Raw genomic sequence first — 24,891 nt, forward strand, 5'->3', positions numbered from 1 at the left:
AGAACATTCTTTGAATACCTCTGTTATTTTTCCCTTTAGACGCTTGCTAAATTTGTAGAGAAGTTGCCTACAACTGTGTGTGTGCGTAAGAAAAACAGAATGAAAAGAGTTTCAGGTCCTACCCTGATGGAATAAGAATGTAGGAGAGTCCATACTGCTGCCCTAATACAGGACTATTCCTATGATCTGAGTCATAGGTAATTCACCACGTAGGGCCACGTTTTAAACTCTATCAGCAAGTACAGGGAAAAGGGAAGGAACGCTCCTCTTCTAGAAGCCAAGGGCAGCTGCACAACACGTGAGTTGGTTTCCCAATCTTCTATTCAAAACCCTCTCATTTGCATAGAGGCCCAGTCTCAGTGTATGTGATTTGGTTTTCTCCTTTTTTGTGAAGGTAGCCCACAAGTGGAAGACTGAATGAATGTTTGACTTATACCCCAGTTCTAAAAAAGATTTAAAATGGCTTACAATATAGAATAACATAGAATAAGCCAGGTAACATTGAGAAGAAGAAAGGAAAATGATACACTGGTGAGTGAAAAAAAAAAAAAAAGCAAGTTACAGAGCAGTATGCATAATACCCCACATATGAATAAAAATGGATAAAAATATTAGCAGAATATATACCAGAGAACATATGGTAAAATGTTAGCCATGGCTATGTCTGGGTAGTGGAATTATGAATCATTTTCATTTTCTTTTTGGTGATTTTCTGTGCTTTCTAACTTTTTAATAATCATGTATTATTTTGAAAACAGAAGAAAACTTTAAAAAGGAAAGTGAGAAAGATCTCAATTTGGTATGCAGGAGACCTGATCCCATTCACTAAATGTATGTAAGGGTAGGGACCTAAAATAGAACAAGCAGTGGAGCTAACACATACGCTGAAGGTCTATGTACCTGCTCCATGTGGGCCTATGTTTTGTCCCTAAGCTTTTTAGTAGCACAACTATTTCTCACTAACATTGAAGTAATCTTGTTATGCAACTTGATAACTGTACCTTTTGCTTAATATCCCCACTGTTCAAACTTCTGAGATGAAGCTTGTCAATAATAATTAGCCATTGTCCCCCAGTCATGTTACTGGTGTGATGGAAATCTAAATAAAGGGACATAGAGGTGCCTGATTAATTATCTCATTGTTCTGCCCTGATTGACGCTGATATCAGGCTATTTCACTACTGCCCTTAAGAGATTACTCTTGGTTATTACATAGGTTGCTTGTATATTAGACTAAAATCTGAACAATCTTTAAAAGGAAAAAGAGACTAAAAAATTCATTTGTAATGGAGGGGACTGAGGTCATTCATGAAAATTAGCAAAGATCCAAAAAAACTGTGCAAAGAGATTGATTCAAGTCTCATCAAGATCTTGTAATAAGATCTTTATGGGCCAATTCCAAACTTCTCTAATTTCTCTGAGCTGATAAAAACATAGGTTCACTTAAACATGTTCCCAACTGAAGGGCGGCTTTTGAGTGCAGGGGGTCCACGTTAGCCTTGGGCAGCAGCGGTACTGCCGGTGATGCCATCACAGCCATTGTGCCCCTCCCTCCATGGGGAAATCTCACATCCTGGATGACGGGTGCTACTGCAGAACATTACCTGCCAGAACCGCACGACCTGCGGGAAGCAGGTTTGTTGTTAAGCCTTGCTAGTGGCGATGCAGGCCGTGAGTGAGACGCAGAAGTGCAGAGTGAGGGGTGTCACTGAATCAGCCATCCTCTTAGAGTAAATTAGACCCTTGGAGTCAGTAAGGTCAGTAAGGTCCCACTGGTAAAGTATTACTCCTTTTTCTTTGTCACTTCTTTCATGTCCCTGTTTTTAAAGTTTCTATCTACTTAAGCACCTAAATCTCAGGCCATAAATAGAATTTTAATTTGTTTGGTTACTTATTTACATAAATATTTATGATTGATAATATTGTATAAATATTATTTATTATTTAAAAATCTAGTATTCATCCAAAGAACTTTAACAATCTCTGATACTCTTTGGATAGAGCAATGGTGAATGTTACAATTGCAGAATTGGTCTCTGAAGACAACTTTGCAGGTGTCCTGTTAGGGGAATGTGACATATGGCTTGGGAACAATTCTAAAAATAAACTGTATTATTAACATAATGGTGTTAAGTCACTTTGTGTTAATTAAATAGAAGTAACACTACCAAACATATCAAATATATACTTCTAAAATATTAATAAATATTTCTTTCTTCCATTTCTATTACTGTTTCTGATATATAACAGGTGAGCTACCCACATGTGCAGAGGGTTTTCTAGCAGGAAAATTGCGTTTCTGTTGCTTTTGAAATGCAGACATGTGCTTTGCCAGAGATTATCTGTAATGCAGATGATATGTTATCAGAAATACTAAAGTAAAATTCAGTACATTAATCTAGAAGGAAAGTGGACTTGCGATTAGAAGCTGAATCTGAGTATTAGCGGGGAGTGGTATAACTGTGAGGAATACTAGAGAGAGCAAAAGGAAAACCGGTTGGGTAGGCGGATTTATGAGCTGTCATTTGCTGCCAAGAATTCCATCTCAGTAGCAGTCATCAGAAAAGCTCCTCTTTCTCTCCTAAGACGGTCAGCTGGAGTCCTCAAGGCTCCATTTGCTCCTCCTCTGAGTCTCCAGCAATCTATAGGTTTTCATTCATTAAATCAAATTGCCAAAAAACATTTTTTTCCTATATAATTTAAAATATCAATTTAAAAAGTGAATATTCGGGTTCAAAGTCATTAACCTAAAAATGATTTTATGGTGCCAGATAAAAAGGAAGTTGGTTTATGCAGGGAAGAACCAGTAGAGAGATAAACTGATAACATGCCTTGGGCAACAAATTGTATTGCTGGGCCTTGGCGGCCAACTATTTTGACCTCCGACTATGGCTGGGCAAACAGCTAAGACCAATGTAAGCAGGAGTGGAAAGTAGTGTTCAGACTTAGGGCTGATTCAGCAGGGAGGGAGGCTGGGGCAAGGGAGGACAGGTGGCCTATAAATAGCAGGTGGTCTTGGAAGGTCTATTTATAAGATGGGGAGATTAGGGCAACAATTTGCCTGCTTTGAAAGCAAGTGGCAGGTGCACACGCCAGGCCTCCTTTCTTGCATGCTGCAGCCTCATGACAAGTGGAACTTCTGACTCCAGTGACATTGACAGTCCTTCACTAGATGCTAAGATAGTGGAAAAACAAGGGGCAAGGCACAAGTCTGAGGAAAGCTGCTTTCCTACTGCTGGGAAGAAGCTTTGATATAGATAATGCATATATTACTAAAAGCAAAGTGATGAATAACTCTCTGGAAAGGATTTCAGAATTTTCCAATTGCCTGAAAGAAACATTAATTCCTCTATGTCAGGTTTGTCACCATGAAATATTACAATATGTTTTTACTTAGGTGTTAAGCTTTCTATGGGAACTTCATCTGAGTTTGAAGATGAAATCTTACCAGAAAATGCAAACTATTAACTTTTACTGCAGTGTGATCATTGGCAGGATGCCGTTAAGACCTCGGCAGCTTCTTACCTGGTGGTGGCTATCTTTTCTCCCTTTTTCCAGTCCCAAAATACAATACTGTGAAAATCGTCTAAACCAACCGACACCAGACATTTTCCATCGGCTGTATGAAAACAACACAAATGTCAAATGACTCATTTCTCAATGAAAAACCACAACATTTTATATACTGTAAAGAGGAACAAGAAATTGATCTTAAGAATATTATTTAGGCTCAAATACATTAGGAGAATAATACACTAAGGGGACCTCACTAAATGAAGTGCATAACTACTAATAGCGGAGGTTCTCAATGTATAATAACTGGTTGCTGAATTAAATCGCTGACCCAACATTCCAATCTGAGACACAGGGCTGGGGGGAGCTTCTCAGGTAAGTCACCAAAACCTTGTTTATTTTGTGTCAGACAAATCTCATGACATTTACTAGAAGAGCCATTTAACTTTGTGACTCAGTCTATTGCGCTCTAAAAAAAAACAACTGGTTCTGTTCAACCCTCCAAAATAAGAGCATCATAGAAACTAACTTGGAAAATTCTTTCAAAAGATGACTTTATAATTTAAAAAAATCTTAATGTCTTAGTTTCCCTATTTCAAATGTAATATGCTTGTTGTAGAACATTTAGATGATAGCGACAAAGGAAATTTAAAAATCATCCAAATTTCTAGGCCTACATTTGATATATATCCTTATCAGTTTCTCTACCTAAACGTGCTTTGAAAAGACAAAACCAGGATCATAATGAACATACTATTACTTATTGTTTTTACTTGTTATATGATGAACATTTTCCCTTAGTATTAAATATTATTTATAACACTATCAATAATTCGGACAGGTTGTTTTCCAAAATAAAAAAATATATATGATATGTAAATGAATTTGAAATCAAAATAGTTAATTTGCTTTCTCATTTCAAGACAGAAGAAGAGGTACAGTCAGTAAGTCTTTCCTTTGCTGCCTCCTCACAAAGCTTCACAGGAGAAACATCTCAGGTCAGCAGTTCCTCCCTAGCCTGGAGTGGGCTACGAGACGCTGGCCAAGCTCACCAAGGCTCAGTTTAGCAGGGTGTATTCTCCGGCCACACACAGCCAATGGCCTTAGGGTAAAGAAACATGAGTATGTGATAAACCGTTTTCCACAGCCCACTCAGGGTTTCAACTGGTATTTTCAAAGACGGCCCTGGGGTAGATGCCAAATTAGGATTGCCAGGGAAAATAAAGGAGCCTAGTCAAATTGGAATTTCAGATAAGCAATGAATAATTTCTTAGTACAATTATGTCCCTTGCAATGTTATATTGCATGCAATTATATTGCATGGGACATACTTGTACTAAGAAATTATTTGTTGCTTATCTGAAATTCCAATTTAATTGGGCCTCCTGTATTTTTATTTGCTATATCTGGTGACCCTCCCCAAATGCTGCTTAACTAACGCCCAACCCTTGGGTGCCCTTACTTGTTCCAGAGACCCTCCCCCGACCAACTGGGAACCATAGTCTGCTCCTTTTCTGGAGGAAAAAGGAGAGTAAGAGCCTGGCTTAACAAACCAAATCCTCCCCAATCCTCTACTACCACCAAGTATGAGGCAAGGATTTGAAAGTTACATTAACCCTTTCAAGCTCCTAGACTACAGTAGGTGAAGACATTAACACTTTGACAAAGGCCTAAATCACCACCAGGTGAGTATTATAAACAAATGTGTCTTCTCAATCACAATATGTCTTTATGCTTAAATGTTACCAGGCTTTAAACTGTGCCCCGTGTCTTTTCATGCATTTGGGAGAAGGGACTGGTGATGACTTCCGATTCATTACCAGCAACATCACTTTTCCTGTACCTCTTGGTGTGGCCTGGTTACATTTCCATATTAGCATGTCTCTGTATTTGGTGATTTTATTTTTATTAGAGAGTTCTCTCTCCCTTTTTAGATCCTAAACTCTTATTTAAGACTTACAGTACTTGTATCACATTTCCAACATGACCCTCGTACTGAGATGGTTTTCAATGAATTCTGATGATACTGGGAGATAAAAATGGAATATGCCTACGGATGGTGCAGAGGGAATGGGAATATTCTGTTATATAAAAATTTTAATCAAAAGCACTGCACAGATATTCAGTGTCTCTTTTTTTTTTTTGCATTTGTTAATTCTACATTTTGTTTTCTTTTGTAACCTGTGTAGCTATATTAGTATGTCTTTCTTAGAATGCAAACATCCACACATTTTAAATGATAGGTTTTTTTTTTTTTTACATTTTATGTCTTTTGAAGAAGTCCTCAGGGTAAGTTGATTTTTTTTTTTTTTTTTTTGCTTCTTTTTATTGGAATTTCTGCAAGGCCCCATCAGCTTGTCTTCCCAGTTATACCACCTTTCTACCCCAGTTTGTGACTATGAGTAACAATGAAGCAGCAGAACAAATCTAGAGGTGCCTCAACAACCATACCTCTTCTTTAGGATGGTGACTGTTTCTTGAATTCTGCAGGTGTGGGCAATTTCTACATACCACACAGTTTGGAAATATAATTGGCTATCTTTAACTTTTTCTGAGTTTTTGTTTCCCCTCACAGAGGCTTGATCTTAGCTTTGAAAATCCATTGTTCCTTGACCATTTAGTCAGAGTTTTTGATTTTCAACCATATTTTTAGGGTTTAAGTAATGTCCTTTCAAATCTTTCCAGTCACAGTATGTATTAATTATGGATATTTTGTGACATAGTCCAGAAATAATTCTAAGGAGCTTAATGTCAACAGTAAAGGGCAAATTAGAAAGAGAAATATCTTACTCAGATAATTACAAGTTGGTCCTGTATTCAGGGCTCATAAAAAATGCATAGGTTTTTGGAACCGACACAATGAAATCACACTAGTCTTAGATGTGCCCTTGTGGAAATCAGTATTATTCAATGAAGGTTTTTAAAAATATGAGGATGATATTTAGGCTAGAATATATTTATATCTGAACATTTCCCTTTCTAATTGGTTTTCTGTTCATGTGGAAGCACTTTCCTGTCTGCAAGTACAGAAGCAAAGACGGCTCTGTTTTCCCCAGACAGTGAAAATAAATCCACAACGAGTTGCTCAATTAAGTGACACAATATAAATTCATTCTTTCTAGTTGACATAATTTAGAGGTATGGGTTATGTTGTTAGAAATGTTTTTGATTAAAAATGTCATCTTTTTTGTTTGCTTTGGAAGAGTGGCAAGAATAGATTAATCTAAAGTCCTAGGTGTAACTGCTTATCTGCTGTCTAGTTTTCACATCATTTGCCCGCTTTGTATTTCCATGACAATCTCTTTCTCTAATTTCTTTCTGTTATCGGTAGGTTTCCACAACACCCCCCAAGATGAGCTGACGTGTAAGAGACAGGTGGGTGTGGAGATACGCTGAGGCACTCAGATGGGGCCACCAGCTAGGTAATAACCAATGTAGGTGTCCTGTTTACATGGTTAAACTGGGAAACCTAAATCATCTTCTCTTTCAGCATTCTGACTTGAACTCCTCACTTTACTGCAAGCATCCAAAAAGAAGGGATAGATACTCCTGCTCATGAAAGTGTTTGACTCATGGCTGTTCTAGGACAGGGGTCTCTTTTCACGAGGGTGCTGTTGCACGTGGCAGCCTCTATGCACCACCATGCCCACACCACATTTACACTGGAGAGCGGGGGTGGAGGCAGCTGGAGGCACTGGCCGTCGGGTAGAAGGAGTGAGGAAGTAGGGGGGCACAATGAGTGGTCCAGGTACGACTCTCATGCTAAAAGTTTACACCAGCCCTGGCGGAGGGCAGGGGCAGGAAAGGGCAGGAGGACCGAGAGGGAGAGCACAGCCGGCACGGCTTCCACCAGCTGACGGCCCCAGGCCTGGTGGCTTTCTCACGGGACTGAGAGCCAGGAGACCTGGGTCCTCGCTCTGGATCTGCCACTGTCTGACTTTTACCGCAGCCATACAACCAGACTCTCTGTATCTACATTCTTGGCCTATAAAGTGGTGCAGGCATCTGTTTAAGACTAAAGCTATATCATTATAACACAAGGTACTACTATCAATATAAATTAAACCAAAGAGGCTTCAGGTCACACCTTCAGTAGGGCCATAGAGACCACAAAGATCAATCGACCACAGTTCATCTGCATGTAACCATACACGGTGATGGATCAAACACAGTACATACTTCCTTACTTCCTGAATGGTCCTTAATGTTAGCGCCTTCTCAAACTATCACCTAGCTTCCTTTCTGCCATTTATAAATTAACATCGTATTTCAACTCTGAGACAAAAATATAATTTTCCACAATCAAAAATACCACATTCGGGGCTTCCCTGGTGGCGCAGTGGTTGAGAGTCCGCCTGCCGATGCAGGGGACACAGGTTCATGACCTGGTCCGGGAAGAACCCACGTGCCGTGGAGCGGCTGGGCCCGTGAGCCATGGCCGCTGAGCCTGCGCGTCTGGAGCCTGTGCTCCGCAATGGGAGAGGCCACAGCAGTGAGAGGCCTGCGTACCGCAAAAAACAAAAAACAAAACAAACAAAAAAACCCCACATTTGCTGCATAAATGGGCGCTTCCTTAGTGACTATTATCTGGGGAATAGAGAATGTATTGTTAAAACTGAAATATCCTTTTTATGCAGAAAGTATTTTATATCTGGGCATTTCTTTATTTTCCCAAAATGGGAATTAGAAGCAGTGACAGAATCAGCTTCTCGGCCTCTTCCAGAGTGCCTGGTTTCTCTATCCCGGGCAATGACGTAAGGGGCTGCCTTACGAGGGGAAGATTTCTAAGTGCAGCTAATTTCTCGATCTTCCTTTTATAAAACCACTCAGCCCAGAAGAGACGGAAGCTCTCAGAAATGCAGAGATCAAGTTACTGGGTACCAGCTTATTGCTACTAACTTGCCTCATAATCAATGTTTTTGATCAACATTCCTCTAATCTCTTCTCTAAACGTATTCAGCATGAGTTGGTTCTTCTGATTTTCCTAAATTTAAAAACCAAAAATTTATTCAATTCTCTAGAAAAAATAATCTGATGATTATTGAATTCTATTTCTAGTATTCTAAATTTCCTGCCACTGTTTATACATTAATACACATACACACATTTCAGTTGAAATCAGTAAGTAGATACTTTGAGTTCTACTTTTTTTCTTAACTTGATACATAGAAATGTGTATGAAATACACATGGTCCACATACTTGTCATTTTGAATTATAGCTTTTGTTAAACAGTGCCAAATTGTCTACTAGAATTATTGAGTCAATTTGCAAAGTTGCTGACAATATGAATATGAGAGTCTCCATAACCTAGTGCACATTTAGGTTTTATTATTTTATTTAATGGGTATCTTACCACTCTTCTAGAACATACTGATTAATATAATTTTTATATTAAGTACACACATGTGTATCCGCTAGCAAGTTAATTTAGGAAAAGAACACAGTTCAGCCATCAGGTAGAACTGTTAAAATAAAAAAAAAAGCAGAAATCCATTCACATCTTTGGAATAGAATCTTATTTGAACTCAAATTATAGTTTCATTTTAGATTTTACTGCTTTATCAAGGATACATGGTACACTTATGAAAGTTGTATGTACATCAAACTCCTGGAAGTTTAGGACTTTGTATTCACCGTTTATCAGGTGCATTATCTGGGCCTTCAACTGGCAGGTGGTAGCCAAGTAATTCTCTCTTCCTTGCTCCTCATGCCTTATGTACCTCACATGCCCACCAGCGTAGAGTATGAACAATTTAGGTTTGATTTTTACTAATTCAATAACCAAAGTATTGAATAACTTCTAATAGTGATATAACAACTCAGATTTGTATAGTAGGTTACAGCATATGAGAATAAGCATGTGACACACTCACACAAATCTGTACCATGTGATTGGTCAGAGAATAAAGATAACTTTCATCCAAAGATGGTTTACAATGTGAAGTTCTAGTAGCAGTAGTGAAAGGCAAGACAGAGAGCATTAAGCAAAACTTCATTCATTCATTCATTCATTCATTCACGTTTTTGGAGTAGCTTCTGTGTCTCTACAGCATGTGCAGTGGGGAACAGAGAGACGGGCTAGATGAGTAGTTTACTGTCTGAGAAGGGCATAGGAGCTGCTAAGACACATAACTACTATACCACATAGACTCTAACAGGTACCACAAGAGCAATGACAACAAATGGGCTAAGGGATACAGAAGAAGGGACAGGACATTTCTCCCTGGAAGGATGGAGGAGAAAACTTTGAGCTTGGTCTTAAAGGATGGTTGGACTTGAACAGACACATGGTAACAGCATGAGCAAAGGAACACAGGCAAAAAGGACAGGAATGCATTTAGGTTCTATAGTTAGGTAGACGGAAAGGAGCACGAGTGGGTTAGTGGGTGAAAACACTGCAAAGGAAGGTTGAGGCCAGATCATAGAAGGCCATGAATGTCCAAACATGGGCTCAGCCCTGAATCAGTCAACCAAGGGGAGTCTATGTGGTAGCAATGTAATTGCACTTCCAGAAGACTCCAGAAATGGGCAGGATGGATTGGACAAAGTGGGGATGGAATCAGAGACCAGCATAACCACCATGCACAGACTAGAGGAAGTTCGGGCCTGAACTAGGAGAGTAGAGAGGGAGGTACATAAGAGAGAGACTGGGGTTGTGAAATGGAATTTAACAACCAATATTATACACATTGCACATATTAAACATTTGAACGAAATTTAGAAAAAGGAAATTACAGAATCAGTTTTCTGTAGAAAGTTTAGAAATTTTTTCTACAGATCTAATATCTACATTGGGGTTATTAAAAATTTCTAGGTTAAAAACACCTTTTGCGATAGGCCCTCATTCTTCAATTCTAGCATAAAGAAATGGTTTTATTCTAAAGAAAATTATATTTATAAGTTAGTATTTTTTTTAACAGCACAGTGTTAAAATTTTAAATTAAGGAGATGGAAACTTCAGTTCTAATTTTTCAATATGAAATTTTATTTCCAAAACACCAGTGTTTTAAAGTGGACCTCTGCAGAGAATTTGCACCCCTCGCTCTAGTTCTTTACATTTTAAATCACAGGTGCTGTGTTCCCACTTATTTGGAGAGATGAAACTGATGTTCTGAGTCACTGCCAGACATTTGCAACTAAGTCTTTCAATGGTAACAGCTGCTCTGGATTTCACATCTCTCAAGCAAATGCAGAAAACAGTGTGAGCTCTGGGTAATGAGTTGGGAGAGAGAAAATGAGGAAGATGAGGAAAGGAGGTGTGATCACATTCACACATCTGATTTCCAGTCTAAGACTGGGTAGCTGACAGATGAAGGGCTTACCTCCTTACAAGCAGGACTAAACTAAATAAAAGGATCTTTTTTTAAAAAAAAACAAACCCAAAGTAAATATGGAAGCATCTGTCAATGACTCCAGTGGCAAACTGGTGCTTACCTGAAAAATCGAGCGCACACACTCCTCTCTGATGTTGTCCTTTCAACAGTGACAAACATTTTAGAGTCTGTGTGTCCCACACATGAATAGCAGCATCTCTCCCAACCTTAAATTACAGGATGAGTGTTATTAACTAATTATAAACTATAATAAGAATGATTTTGTTCCTTAGAGTCAAGTGCTGCTCAGAAATCAAAACCCACACATTTGGAGAGTAGGAAGACCCTGGGAAACCATCTGGTCCAACTCCACTGTTTTCCAGATGAGGAAACTGAGGCACAGGGTCTAAGGGCCTTGTTCTGGCATCAAGGTGGGTGCCAGCAGAATCTAACCTGGTACATGGCTCCCAGTTAAGGGATATTTAAAACTAGCTCAAACGTCCACTGTGCTTTGTTTCTGTCAGTTAGTTCTACCCTTCCCTTCTGCCTTCTCAACTCCACACATGATTCCACTCAGCTGTATGTTTTCATGGCACTATCCTCAGAGCTCTTTTACCCGCCTCAATTATTTACCCGCCTCAAGAAGGCCTGGCCCTACTTCTCCCCCTGGGAAATGAAAGTTTCATGGCTTAACTCTCTGTCATTAAGGTGGCTTCTCCTCAAGGGGACACAAGCTTCTATCATACCAATTCCCAACAACAGAGAAAACTGTAATACTAAAGTGGTTTTCCTCACTTATAATGCATAGGGGGAAAAAACCCTTTTGGGTATGATGACTCTAAAAGGGAAAATGGGACATAAAGCCATGCACATAACTGAGCAGAGTCTGGCCAACTCCTACACTGGCCTATGGAGGCTAAGTTACCCCTGGAGTGGCTATTGGCATACTGGTCTGCCTCCCAATTACAGTATGGAGTGTGGTAACTCCTCAGGGGTTTACGTAAAGAACCAATCTCTGTTTTTTCTTTCAAAGGAAGACTATTAAACACCCATGAATCAAGCATCTTCTGTTTCTAAGAAAGACAATAAAGGGGGAGGGGGCAGGAAAGAGTGAAAAGGCAAAGTAGTGATCAATTACTTATAAAACTTAATATCAGAATAGATGGTCTAATTTGCCGTTGGAGGAGCAGCAAACCAGTTTTTCAATTAATGGCTCTTCCGTTTTGGAGGACTGTAATCCTTTTACAAATATAAGAGCTACGAACTCTTCTCCCCCCCAGATGGACATTTCTGGGGGTTGACTCCCGTCAGGCCCTCAGTTTCATCCATGGATCTCATGAACATCAGGCTATAAACCCTGTTCAAACACTTTTACCTCCTGTATGTCAAGTCTCAGAAATAGTTTGTTGTCTCATAAGGTCAAAAGACCTTCATAAGGTCAAAAATTTTCTTGGAATTTGCCACTTAGATGTTGAGGATCAGGTGAAGTATTACCTACAGTTAAAAGCCCATGATAAAACTGAACAAAAATGTAACCTATACATTGGTAGAAAAGAGCACAACACTGAAAATACTGTTGACAATAGTATTGCTTTACCAGCAAGACAATAAATCTGAGTTTAACAGATTCTCTGTTTACTGAGTTTACTTCTATCCCCCTCCTTTTCCACACAAAATGATTGACTACAGGGCTCTATTTTGAGCAGCTTTTCAATTATAGACTCAATCCGAAGTTTGGCATTCCAAAATGGTTCATATAAAGTTTAGTTTTTTGAAGGTTAAAGTATAATAAACTAGCCACAGTTCATATGACTTTAAGTTTTACAAAAATAACTATACACTGGATGTTACAGTAGTATTAAAAGATGGTTCATTCAATAAACATTTACTGAGTACCTAGGATATACTAAGTTCTGGGTAAACAGTAATGAGGAAAATACATTAAGACTTCATGGAATTTACAATACTCTAGTTTTACCTAATCCTATTCATAGATATCATCATGTGAGAATAAGAACCCCTCAAAGCCTTCCCAAAAGTGCTGGAATGTATTGGTTGACTCTCCCACCATCATGAAATGATCCAGCATTCACTGCACTTTCAGCTTCCTGCCTTAGGTTTATTTCTACCAAGTATTTCTTGAATTTCTCATATGTAAGCTGAATTCAAAATTAAATCCTCTCTCTCTTTGGCTAAACTCCCATCTTACAGGAGAGATATATACCTGCCCAGTGGCCACATAGTCCTTCACTGGATGGATGGTCAGGCTGAGAATGTCATCATCGTGTCCCAGGTACAGCCTCTGCGAGTGTTGTTGCCTATTGTACACAACAGCAACTGCAGCAATGTGATAGACCACTTCTCCAGCTTGTGTGTAGAACAGATTGTTTCTACAATCATAGCCTCTATAGCTGAAGCACAGGTCCAAGAGATGCACAGTCGTTGAACGCACAGTGAATGAACAGAGCAGAAGTTGTGAGAAGATAAAGTTAACATGTTAATATGGACATGGACAAGCAGAACCCAGGTGTCTCCACAGTTGCCTAGGACAGTGATCGTCAGTGGGGGTATGAGGACCTCTGAGGGCATGTGATGACTTTCTAAGAGGCAAATGGACACTGATAATTTTAACAGAATCTATTTCCAGATCTTCAGGTACCATATGTGCTTTCTCTTAAAACTGACCAGTCTGAGAACACACCTGTGATGAGGTACTGGCTTTCCTTTCCCACCTCCCCTTTCCTAATCGCCTTCCTCCCAATTTAGGAAGTCATTCCTCTCATCCATCGGGAATCTTACTATGGTATATTACCCTGGAATGTCAAACCTTCCAGGGACACCAAAACAAGTACAAGCGCGGATGGATGTTGAAAGTGAATAACTCTAACAACTGGGTAAGAAATCCTTTTGCAAGTCAAGTGACTTCCAATTCTTTGCTTTTAACAAATTTGAACAGTGATTTAACTGAATTCTTAGCTGATGGATCACTAAACTACATTTTTGTGTGATATATCAAAATCACGCCACATATTTTTGGTCTATGACAAAGAGGAGTTTAAAGAACTGATCACCATTGCTGTGATAAAACTGCCTCTGTTCTCATCTACTTAAGTAGCTAGATATGAATAAGCTTTCTTAGCGCTTACATTAAAAAGTGAAAAATTGGAATAGATTCAATGCTAAACTGTTACCCTCTAGCAATAAGAAATATATATGCACATATATCTGAACTCATTGAAACAATTCTATCTTATTAAAAGAAATTTTCCAATAAAATTACTTATGTTTAATAACTATCAGAATTTGTACTACATTTATGTTGATTTGGCCAGCTATTTATTACTAATAGTTATAACAATAATTAAATCCAGAAAAAAATTGTTAATGCTTAGAGTAGCACTGTCCAACAGAACTATTATGTGAGTCACATAGGTAATTGAAAAATTTTCTAACTGTCACATTAAAAAAAAAGGAACAGATGAAACTTAAGAACATTTAACCCATTATGTCCAAAATATTATCATGTCCACATGTAATCAATATAAAACATTTTAATGAGGTAAATTTCTTTTTCATGCTAAGCCTTCAAACTCTGGTGTGCATTTTCCACATAGAGCACATTCAGACCAGCCACATTTCAAGTAATCGTTGGCTACAAGTAGATATCGTACCAGACAGCACAGAGTTAGAGACTTATGGTCACGGAGAATTAAATTTAAATTGACCATATAGATACGTTTTTTCCTTGTTGAAGTTATGACAGGGTAATCAATAAAAGACTTACAAGCATAAAAATATTATATTAGGGTAAAATTCTGTAGGAGAAGTAGAATAGAAATATGAGTTCATGTATTTGCGATATTGATGATAATGGGAATCAAATATCTATGCATTTGGGTTCCACTGGAGCCATCTAAATAAATAATGTGAGTATTCATAAAACACAAGATATATTCTTCACAACCATTTAAGCTTAGGTTGAAAAAGCTTAGATGTTAACTTAAAGTGTGGAAGGTTGTACATGATTTTCAAAATTCAAAATTATTTGGGGTACACGTGAACAAAAGCATTTGAAGGAAATACTGTCCTGGGAAAGCCAGCTGAATAGAGCAGGAGTTACGGGATAAAGGAAGCAGAGATGGAGAGAATAAAATGAAATAATAATGAGTGGTAGTAACACATGCAACACAAAAGTACATGAAGTGTGAAAAATCTAGATACACACACTGAGATGGCCATAGAACACTGAGAAAACTGGACAGAGAGCCGTGGTTAAAATATTAACCACAGGTAAGTGCAAACTGGAGAGAAGAGCCAGCCTGAATTGGGGTAGCACTGAGAAGAAGGACGACAAGGTGATAAGATTGGTGACAGACCACCCACCCATGTATGAACTGGAGTTTCAAGCTGTCCTCAGGAGCCTTTTCTCGTTTGAGGAAGGACACTGCATGGTTTTTCTCTTTACTTTGTTGCTTTAGCTGAGGTAGATCTTCTTTGTAAACCTTCAAGCGTAACAGAAACATTTAGTTAGAGACTCTTCAGGTTTCAAATATATTAATGTCTTGACATTCTCTTTAATTGCAGGAACTCAAGTTTTTGAAAACATAAGAAGCTAAAAATGGTCACAAGAGACAAAGAAGGGCATTATATAATGATAAAGGGGTCAACTCATCAAGAAGATATAACAATGGTAAATATTTATGCACCTGACATCAGAGCATCTAAATATACAAAGCATATATTAACAACTAAAAGAAGAAATAAATATCAATACAATAATAGTTGGGAACTGTAAAACCCCACTCCCAACAACGGATTAATCATCCAGACAGAGAATCAATAATGAAACAGCAGATTTGAACAATACTACAGACCAAATATCTTAACAAATACAGAACATTTCATCTATCAGCAGCAGAACATACATTCTTCTCAAGCACACAAGGAACATTTTCTAGGACAGATCATGTTAGACCACAAAACAAGGCTCAATAAATTTAAGAAGACTGAAATTATATCAAGTATATTTTCTGACCACTATAGTATGAAAGTAGAAATAAGTAACAGGAAGAAAGCTGGGAAAGTCACAAATATGCAGAAATCAACACACTCCTCAACAACTAATGGATCAAAGAAGAAATCAAAAAGGAAATTTTTAAAAATCTTGACACAAATGAAAATGGAAATGCAACATACCAGAACTTACAGGATACAGCAAAAGCATTTCTCAGGGGAAATTTTGTAGCTAATAAACATATACATTAAGGAAAAAGAAAGATCTCAGATAAAGAACTTAATATTATACCTCAAGGAACTAGAAAAAAAGTTTGGACTTAGTTTGGACACTAAGTTCAAAGTTAGCAGAAGAAAGGAAGTAACAGAGATTAGCGCAGAAATACATGAAATAGAGAGTAGGAAAACAATAGAAAAGATTAACAAAACTAAGAGTTGGTTCTTTGAAAAGACAAACAAAATTGAGAACATAAGACATGAGATTGAATTTTACTTTTTTCTAATGAACAAAACTAACTTGAAGTATATTTTAAGTCATTGAGATTTAAAAGAATTAAAAAAAAATTTTGCTATTATGTTTCTAAATCAATTTATATCCAGAAAATATATTACTTTTCTGATAAATAAAGGAAATTATTAAATAAAATTATCAATAAAATATAATTTAAATATTTCGTTATGATTTCTTCTAAGGCAAGAAATCTCTTGATGATTCAGAAATGTGTAAAATGTGGGCCACATGAATCATGGTGATCACTCTTTGGAATTTTCCTTCTTTCATGACCTCATGAATCTTTCAGATCAGACTCTGGGATACAGAGCAAAGCTCTTGGTCTAACCTAGGACCTAAAATGTGCTGCTGGCTGAGAGAACATTCTCGATAATTTAAATGTAGATAAAATCATGTAGCTAAAATTTTGTCTATCATGTATTTATACCCTACAATCAAGAGATATAAATTTAACACATTTAAATGAAATACGATTCATAATTTCTCATCTTCATATAGGAAAGTTTTCATTTAATCAAACTACATTACAAAAAAATCATGAAAATATTATAATGAAATTCATATTTAGGATTTGACCAAAAATCGTTTAAAAAAAACGGAAGTCAGAAGATATCTCACTACTGCCTTGTCTATTACAGATGCAGTGAACTAAGCTTTTAAAATCTAATGATAATTATTCATCTGAATTCATGATGCTTTCATCAGCTCATCAACTACTTTAGAGAACTGAATTCTAGTCTTGGCATTTCTACCGCTTATTTGAACAAGTCTCATAACCTCTGTGGGCCTCAAAGTCCCATCTGTAGAACAGACTCCCTGCTCAGGAACAACTCAGGAATCAAATATAGACAACATGAATTAAATAATCTAGGTGAAAGCTTTAGAAAGTAAGATGTCAGGGAGAATATATAAATCCTAGGCATGAATTTCAATTGAGTCATTCCTTTTCATTCTTTTACTAGCACTATTTTTATTAAATAGAAACATCCCAACTAAAAAAATTGCATTTCTTTTTCCCTAAATTGTGTGTTTATTTTGCTTAAATTCCATTTCCCCTTGATATTAGGGTGTAATATTTGCATGATATTAATAATTTCCTTTCAAATCTTTATCTTTAGCAGTTTTATAGCATAATACAATACACAGTCAAACCGATTTAGTCTTGAAGTTAACCTAAACCATCAGTTGGACTACTTTTGTACTAACCTAATTTTTCAAATATTGAATCAGTGAGTGACAATTATGGGTTGGGGAAAAAAAGTCATCATCTGAAAAGTTGTACATTCAGAGCTTATGTAGAGGCAAAGCCAAGTAGCACGCACAATGTGCACTTTGGAGAGAAGCCCATACCCACTACAGGCAATGTGGATGTGGGCAAAGTACTCAGCCTCTCAGGGGTTACTGTTGGGTTGAATTCGGTGTATGTAAAGCACAGGATGTGGCCCCATAGAGACACTTGATACATGGCAGCTGCCACAGGCCTATGTGGTAAGTTTCCATGGGGCAACACTGACGGTTGCTGTGTCTGAAATCTTATTCACTCCATGTTCACGTATGGAATCTGCTTCACATACCTCTGTTAAATGACTAGGAAGAAAACAGAATCCCTAGGGTTATCACCATTAAGAAGGTGATACCTGTCCAGATTCCAATGAAGGATTATGCCCTTTAATACACACAATTTAGTGCTAAAATTAAGTGTCTATTTTCAAAAAATTTGGTTGTAATTGTCCAACTTTTCTACTAAAGATGATTTCTGACTGGAAGGATAATGTGCATTGTATTTGGGCTTTTACTTTAATTAAATGGATAACGGTCTCCATAAGTTAAGAGAGGAATCAGGACAACAGCTCATTTGCAAACTACCATGCCTCCAGGGATACCTATTCTATAAAGAAAACACATGCTTTAATGATCTGCTAAGAAAATGAAAAATCTTGTAACTTACTTGCACGTTTTTCTGTAAAAAATATTTTAAAGTTTTAGCTGCTAGGAAGGCAGAAAACCCAAACTGTCATGGGTTCCGTTTTGAAAATTTGCTACTACCTCTACTTAACAATTTTTTACTGATATGATCCAGTAAATGCCTTATTTCAAATCTGTACTTAAAGATAAGAAGTAGGCAATTTCCCTAATTCTTTTCTTGATTTTCTTCTGCCTAAGCATTAACCAATTTTAGTGCAATGTCCAAATTCAATGAGATCAAGATTCGGGGTTAAAAGGCATTTGTCATGAGGCTCCCTGTTTACTGACCTGGCGATCATAATTGATTTGAGTTTCTTGCTCAATATCAGAATCCAACTCCGGCACGTCAGATAAATCCGAATCAGATTCTTCACTATAGGAATCGGAGCCACCTTCTGCAGAAACACCCCGTGAGACACAAGCAGAAATTCTGAGACTTTAAATGGCTAAAATTTTATTTTAAAATTTTTTTCTCTCCTATTGAGGTCAATAAAAATAACTACACCATAGTTTTCATTTGTTGTAGATTCCTAAAACACCTTTTTTTTTCATCTTTTCGTTAAGTTCACCATACCTCTAACCCCCTTTTCAGGAGTATTACCAGACTAGGATAACTCCCCCCACTATTTCCACACTTCTATTAGATAACAGATCTTTGGGTTTTAAATCTTGCTTTGAAAGGGGAAAAAAGGGGGGCGGGCAGGGGGCTAGGTTTTCCCAAGGAGAAGGCTGGGACAGAAAGAAATCCAACCACTCAGTTCAGTAAAGATCCTCATTAGCCTGTTAACATGCCCACCCATGCTGGTAATTGCCATGGTCAAAATGGCTGCAGAACCCCTCCCAATAAGAACATCTCCTCACATATTACATGATCATTCCTGCCAACATCACAGTAAATTAAAGGACTATACACATCCATTGAACTGGAACACAGTGGCCCTGATTGTGGACCGTTCTCTGAATGCCGTTCAGGAGGCAACTTCTATTCCAAATGTTACCTTGTCACCTGACCCAGCAGACCCGCCACCTGTTAGAATAGTCTAAGGAGGCCGAGATGTATCTGTTCGTGTTATTCTCAAAAGTTAATTCTTCATGTAAACCTTAGACCTTCAACTTGCATTTGGTATAAGCAAAATCCTTTGAAGGAAATTATCCAACTGACCCATACTCAAGTGGCCCATATCTCAAAAGCTTTTTCTGTTCTTTTTTTTTAATGTTAAATTTACTGTAGGAACGAATTTTTCAAAACAGCTTTAACTCTTTACCTTCAGAAGAGATGTTAGACCATTCTTTGATATTTTTATTGAAAAATAAATAGATGTTGAAAAATTATTACTGGTTTTACCCTGGGGTGCTGTTTCCAGCAGGCCATTGCTGACACCTTCTGGAATAAATCTCCACTGGAAAACCGAGTGGTCAGCCCCTCCTGTGCTTAATACCCACTGAAAGTCATGAGACCAGCGGACGTTTGTGACATGTGCAGAATGACCCACATACTTTCTAAATTTGGCTCCTGAAAAGATATTTTTGAGGAGAAGATTAGTTGTGCAAAAAATAGAATCCGTTGGTTAAAAAATTACATTCTATTCATGTTGAAAAGTAAAAGATTTAAGTATATTAGAAAATATAATTTCAATCTTATATATAATAACAAACAATCAAAGGCTCCAAAAGCTATCTCAATCATTCCAGTATGGATTAAGCTAAAACTGGGTCTTAAAATTTAAGCCCTGTGTCTAAAGACACATCTGAACCTGTTCCAAATAACACCCACTGCTTCACTGATTCTGAAAATAAATGCTAAAGAATGAATATCTTACACATTCTTATTTAAATATAAGATGCAACAGGCAATCCTTTAACTGGGAAATGGAAAATACTTCTGCGGCGGGGCGGGGGAAGTAAAATTGTTGTTTGGGGTCATGTAGATGTAGAGTTGGGAGAATGAATTTTTTTTCTCTTAAATTGATCGCTTTACTCAGTAAACACCATCCCCAGGTAGTGAATGCAACAGAAAAGCTATGTGAACTTCTATTTGTGGTTGAATAACTGCAGCAAAGTCTCCAGTGTATGGTGAGTAGATAGAAGCATAAAGGCCCTCATGGAAATAAGCAAGATCCATCTTCTCATGTGGAGACCTAGGACCCCAAAGACTGTGAGAGATTTCTGGGGCCAACAAGCACACCATCCCTCCTTCAGAAATACTTCTACCTATTACAGCCCCTCTAAGTGAAATCTCTTTAATGGGGGAAAAGGCCATCTCTTCAAGTATCACATGTTTAAAATTTAAATACCCACTGGAGAGGTAATGATTTAAATTTATATGTACGTGAAAATGACTGCCACATGTCCCTTCCCTGAGAGCGTGTTCTGACCAGGTGAGGTTTTATTATAAAAAGACAGGGGGAATGCTGCCACAGAAGGGGAAAGGAAGGACTTGAGTCTCAAAAGCAATCATGCCCATTTCAAAGAGTTTCCTAAATCAGTTTTGGTAATTTAATAAAGTCAAACAGATTGCAACTCCGGTCAACTGTAAATGCTGGCTGATGATAATTCAATAATTATGAAGTAAATATATATTCTTCCCATATCTCTATAGATCTTGTTGGGCTATTCTTTGCTGCCCTGACCTTTAGACCCTCCTCAGAGATGATTTAACCCATCTCTTTGGAATTGTTTAAAAAATGTCCACAATTTTTTAAAAAAGTTAAACTCATAAAAGCACATGGTAGATTTGCAGTTATCAGGGACCTAGGGGGAAATGGGGAGATGCTGGTCAAAGATACACTTTCAGTTATAAGATGAATAAGTTCTGGGGATCTAATGTACCCTATGGTGACTGTAGTTAATAACACCGTATATTTGAAAGTTGCCAAGAGAGTAGATCTTAAATGTTCTCACTACACACACACACACACACACACACACACACACACACACAGGGTAACTAACTAAGGTGATGGATATGTTAACTAACTTTAAAGTAGTAATCATTTCACAACATATACACATATATGAAATCACCATGTTGTATACTTTAAACTTACACAGTATTATTTGTCAATTTTATCTCAGTAAAGCTGGAAAAAATATGTCTACAAATTATTTGATACAAATCAAAACACAGTATGCCAAAAATGAAGGTATGTGACATCCAAGAGGAGGTTATAAAAGGCAGTGCAGATGCTCCTTGCTCTTTCTTGGATCTCTAGGTACCATGTGATAAGGACACTCAAGCAGCCTATGGAGAGGCTCACATGGCAAGGAACTGAGGCCTCCAGCCAAGAGCCAGGTGAGTGAGCATCTTGGAAGTGGATCTTTGGCCTCAGTCTAGCCTTCAGATGACTGCAGCTTCATGAGAGACCTGGAGCTAGAATCAGCCAGCTAAGCTGCTCCTGAATTCCTGACCCTCCAAAACTGTGAGAAAATAAATTATTATTGATTTAAGCTGCTAAATTTGGGAGGGAGGGGAATTTGTTTTACAGCAATAGCTAGCTCATACACCATTGGGAGGCTGGAAGTAGAACCTGCAAAAGCATTAGTGTCATCAATATTTAGGCCTTATCTCTCTGATAATTCTTCCTCTCTCTCCCTCCTTGCTCTACTCTAGGCTCACTGGCCTTTTTGCACGCCAGGCCCTCTTCTGCCTCTAGGCTTTTGCACTTGTGTTCCCTTAGTCTGGAATGCTCTTTCCCTGCATCTCTGAATGGCTGCTTCTCTTATCTCCTTCAGGTTTCTAGTCAAATGAAACTATCAGTGAGTCCTGCTTTGACCATCCTACTTAAAACAGCAATACTACACTGCCCGACCTGAGTGCTCTTTACTCCCATTGTTTGCTTTATTTTTCATCACAGCACTTCTCACCATCAGATGTGTTTATATTGTCTTGTTTATTGACTAGGTCCCCTCAGTAGAACAAGAGCTCCAGGGACTTGTGCTTGTTTTATTCATTGACATATCTCCAGCCTCTAGAATAGCACTTACATATTTACTGAAAAAATGAAGGCCACATCCATCTCTTCCAAGGTTTTCCTTAGGACACTGAGTGACTCTACAAGGCCCCCCTTTATTCTCTGGACCCTAAGGAAGGCTCAGCCCTCATCTCCTCTCTATTGATTCTTTCTCCTTGACTTTAAATACTGTTGATATTCCCTCAGCTGCCAAACATTCATCCCCAACCCTGAAGTCTCCCAAGAGTGCTGACAGCTTGTGTGCTATGCCCACTTGGATGTCTAATAGGTGCCTCAAACTTATCACAGAAAAACTAGGAGTTTCCCCTTCCCCTCCTCCTCTGTTACCACTATAAACACACACACACACACACACACACACACACACACACACAAACAACCTTTTCCTTTCTCATTTTCCCATCTCTATAGATGGTGCTACCATCCACCCCATTGCTCAAATCTAAAACTTAGGAGTTTTCCTCAATTCCTCTCTTTCCCTCTACTCCCACACCCAATCCATCAGCAAGACCTTCAGCTCTACCTTGACACTGTTTCCTAATCTCAACCACCTCTCTTCAGGTCTGTTCCTGACAACTTTGTCCAAGTCACATCATCTTTTACCTGGGCTCTTACAATAATCTCTCTACTTGAAGCCTCCCCTTCCCTATTCCATCCCACACAATATCAAAGTGGTATTTTAAAAACTTAAATTGCTCATGTCAGTCTTCCATTTAAAACCCTCAACAGTTTTCCACTGCACTTAGAATAAGACCCACATTTCTAGCAGTTGCTTCAAGGCCCTTCATGCCTGGCCCCTAATGCCGTTCCAGCCTTGGAGTGCACAGCTCTCCCCTCGTTCATCATGGTCTAGACACACTGACCTTTCTGTTCCTCCATCAAGCTCATCCAAGCTCTACTGAAGGCCAGCACTTTCCCCTCCAAGGTCTAGGGTTTCTGCAACTCAAGTCTTACAGTATCTAGGACACTTGTCATAGGAGGTAGCTGTTCAAGGACTGTATGTGTGTGTGTGTGTGTGTGTGTGTGTGTGTGTGTGTGTGAAGGATTAATGGAATGGCAGCACACAAGTGAAACATGGAGATCCTCGGCCTTGAGCCTCCCCTAGGAGCGTGGGTAGATGCCAAGGGTGTTAAGATATGGCAAATGCCAATGAGCAAGGCTTTGGATTTTACCTCATGTCAGTGTCTGGAGGGTGATGGTCAAACAGGATGTACTCTAAATGACATCAGGGAAAATTATCAGTATTGATCCTAATTATTTTAAGATTTGAAAACTGTCAAAAGGAAATGAGGAAAACAAATTGGTTCAGCTATGTAAAAATAATACGAATTGTAGTCATTTTCATTAACTGCAGAACACTTATGTCTAATTATTATGCAAAAGAATACTACGCACACATAATCATAAATGTGTCAATTAACTTGTGAGTTTTATTTAATCACAATGGAAAACTATAATGTTTACCCAGTCTCCACACTTTCTCATAGTCATCAGCCCCTGCTAATATTTGGGTGTTTACAGGTTCAAAAGTTGGGGGAATACTTGTCACTGGTACCTTGGTTATAGGGAGACAAGTTCCACCAACTGTTACCATTCTCATCAGCAACACTCTGTTATAAACTTCTCCACCAGTAGCTTTAGCACAAAAAGGCTCCAAGAGCCTAAATGACTCTGAGGCAAATTGCAAGATGTATAAACAATGTGTCATGAAAAGTAGAACAAGTCAGTTTGCTATGAGGACATGGATACTTATGCAAATTGTTGAGGTGGGTTTTATTGCTCTCACCATACTGTCGCTCTGGCTGTCAGTGTCTCCTTGTTCATTCAGATGTCTCCTGGCTGCCTTCCTCCTCAGGGTTGTTTTACATATAAGCGTATCTCATTTTGACAAACAGCACTACTCACTGTACCTCCCTACCTGCCTCCCCCATCCTAATAAGCTAATCCAAGATCTACATCTCCATTGCTATTTTCTAGACCCAAGTCTATCCTACAAGGCTCAATGACTCATAGGAAATACCAACTCTCACTGAATTCCCAAGTCCTGATACTTGATACCAATAGTATTGCTTCTGACCCTCATGATATTTCTTCTGACTCCTGAATTTCCAGATACCTTCTGGTTGCCTAACTTAACTTCTGCAAGTACATTACTCAATTTAACAAGACATGCCCTATTACTCAAAAGACCCATTATGGAGAAAGAGAACAGTTTGAATTAGGCATGTTGAGGTAATGCTGTGCCTCAAGCATTTTAATCTGATGGTCATTTTGTCAAGTGGAAGTGATGGTGGTTTTGCTATGCATTTTATGTTCAATTTTTTACCATGATTGTCACTGCTTCAAAACTGCCAGTTAGCTGAAAATGACTTTCTGATGACATTTTCAATCCCTTTCCTTGCTTATTCTAAAAATTGTTCAAGTGAAAGGTTTTTCAGGCAACAGCATATCCCTACTGCTGATCAGATTTTCAGGGTGCAGGCAGGGAGTCTCAGAAAAGCCTGTGTATGGGCTTTGCCTAAACTTTTGAAGGAAGAAGAGGACAGGGTCATTACATGATTAATTCAGTCACATTCTACAAAGCCTGACAGTGCCAGAAAAAT

At 38.3% G+C, this 24,891-nt stretch overlaps 1 protein-coding gene across 1 annotated transcript in view; it reads right to left on the reverse strand.

The window, feature by feature from the left end:
* Nucleotides 1-24,891, reverse strand: part of EML6 (EMAP like 6) — a 320,117-nt gene that overhangs the window by 96,767 nt on the left and 198,459 nt on the right. Inside the window, exons 12-17 of the mRNA XM_067705051.1 lie at nucleotides 19,663-19,830; nucleotides 18,606-18,712; nucleotides 15,212-15,330; nucleotides 13,053-13,239; nucleotides 10,950-11,055; nucleotides 3,526-3,619 (exon numbers count right to left, since the gene is read on the reverse strand). Coding sequence (XP_067561152.1) covers nucleotides 3,526-3,619; nucleotides 10,950-11,055; nucleotides 13,053-13,239; nucleotides 15,212-15,330; nucleotides 18,606-18,712; nucleotides 19,663-19,830 — 781 coding nt within the window. The remainder of the gene's footprint in view (nucleotides 1-3,525; nucleotides 3,620-10,949; nucleotides 11,056-13,052; nucleotides 13,240-15,211; nucleotides 15,331-18,605; nucleotides 18,713-19,662; nucleotides 19,831-24,891) is intronic.

Source organism: Pseudorca crassidens, chromosome 14 (genome assembly GCF_039906515.1).
Source record: "Pseudorca crassidens isolate mPseCra1 chromosome 14, mPseCra1.hap1, whole genome shotgun sequence".
Taxonomy (NCBI): Eukaryota; Metazoa; Chordata; class Mammalia; order Artiodactyla; family Delphinidae; genus Pseudorca; species Pseudorca crassidens.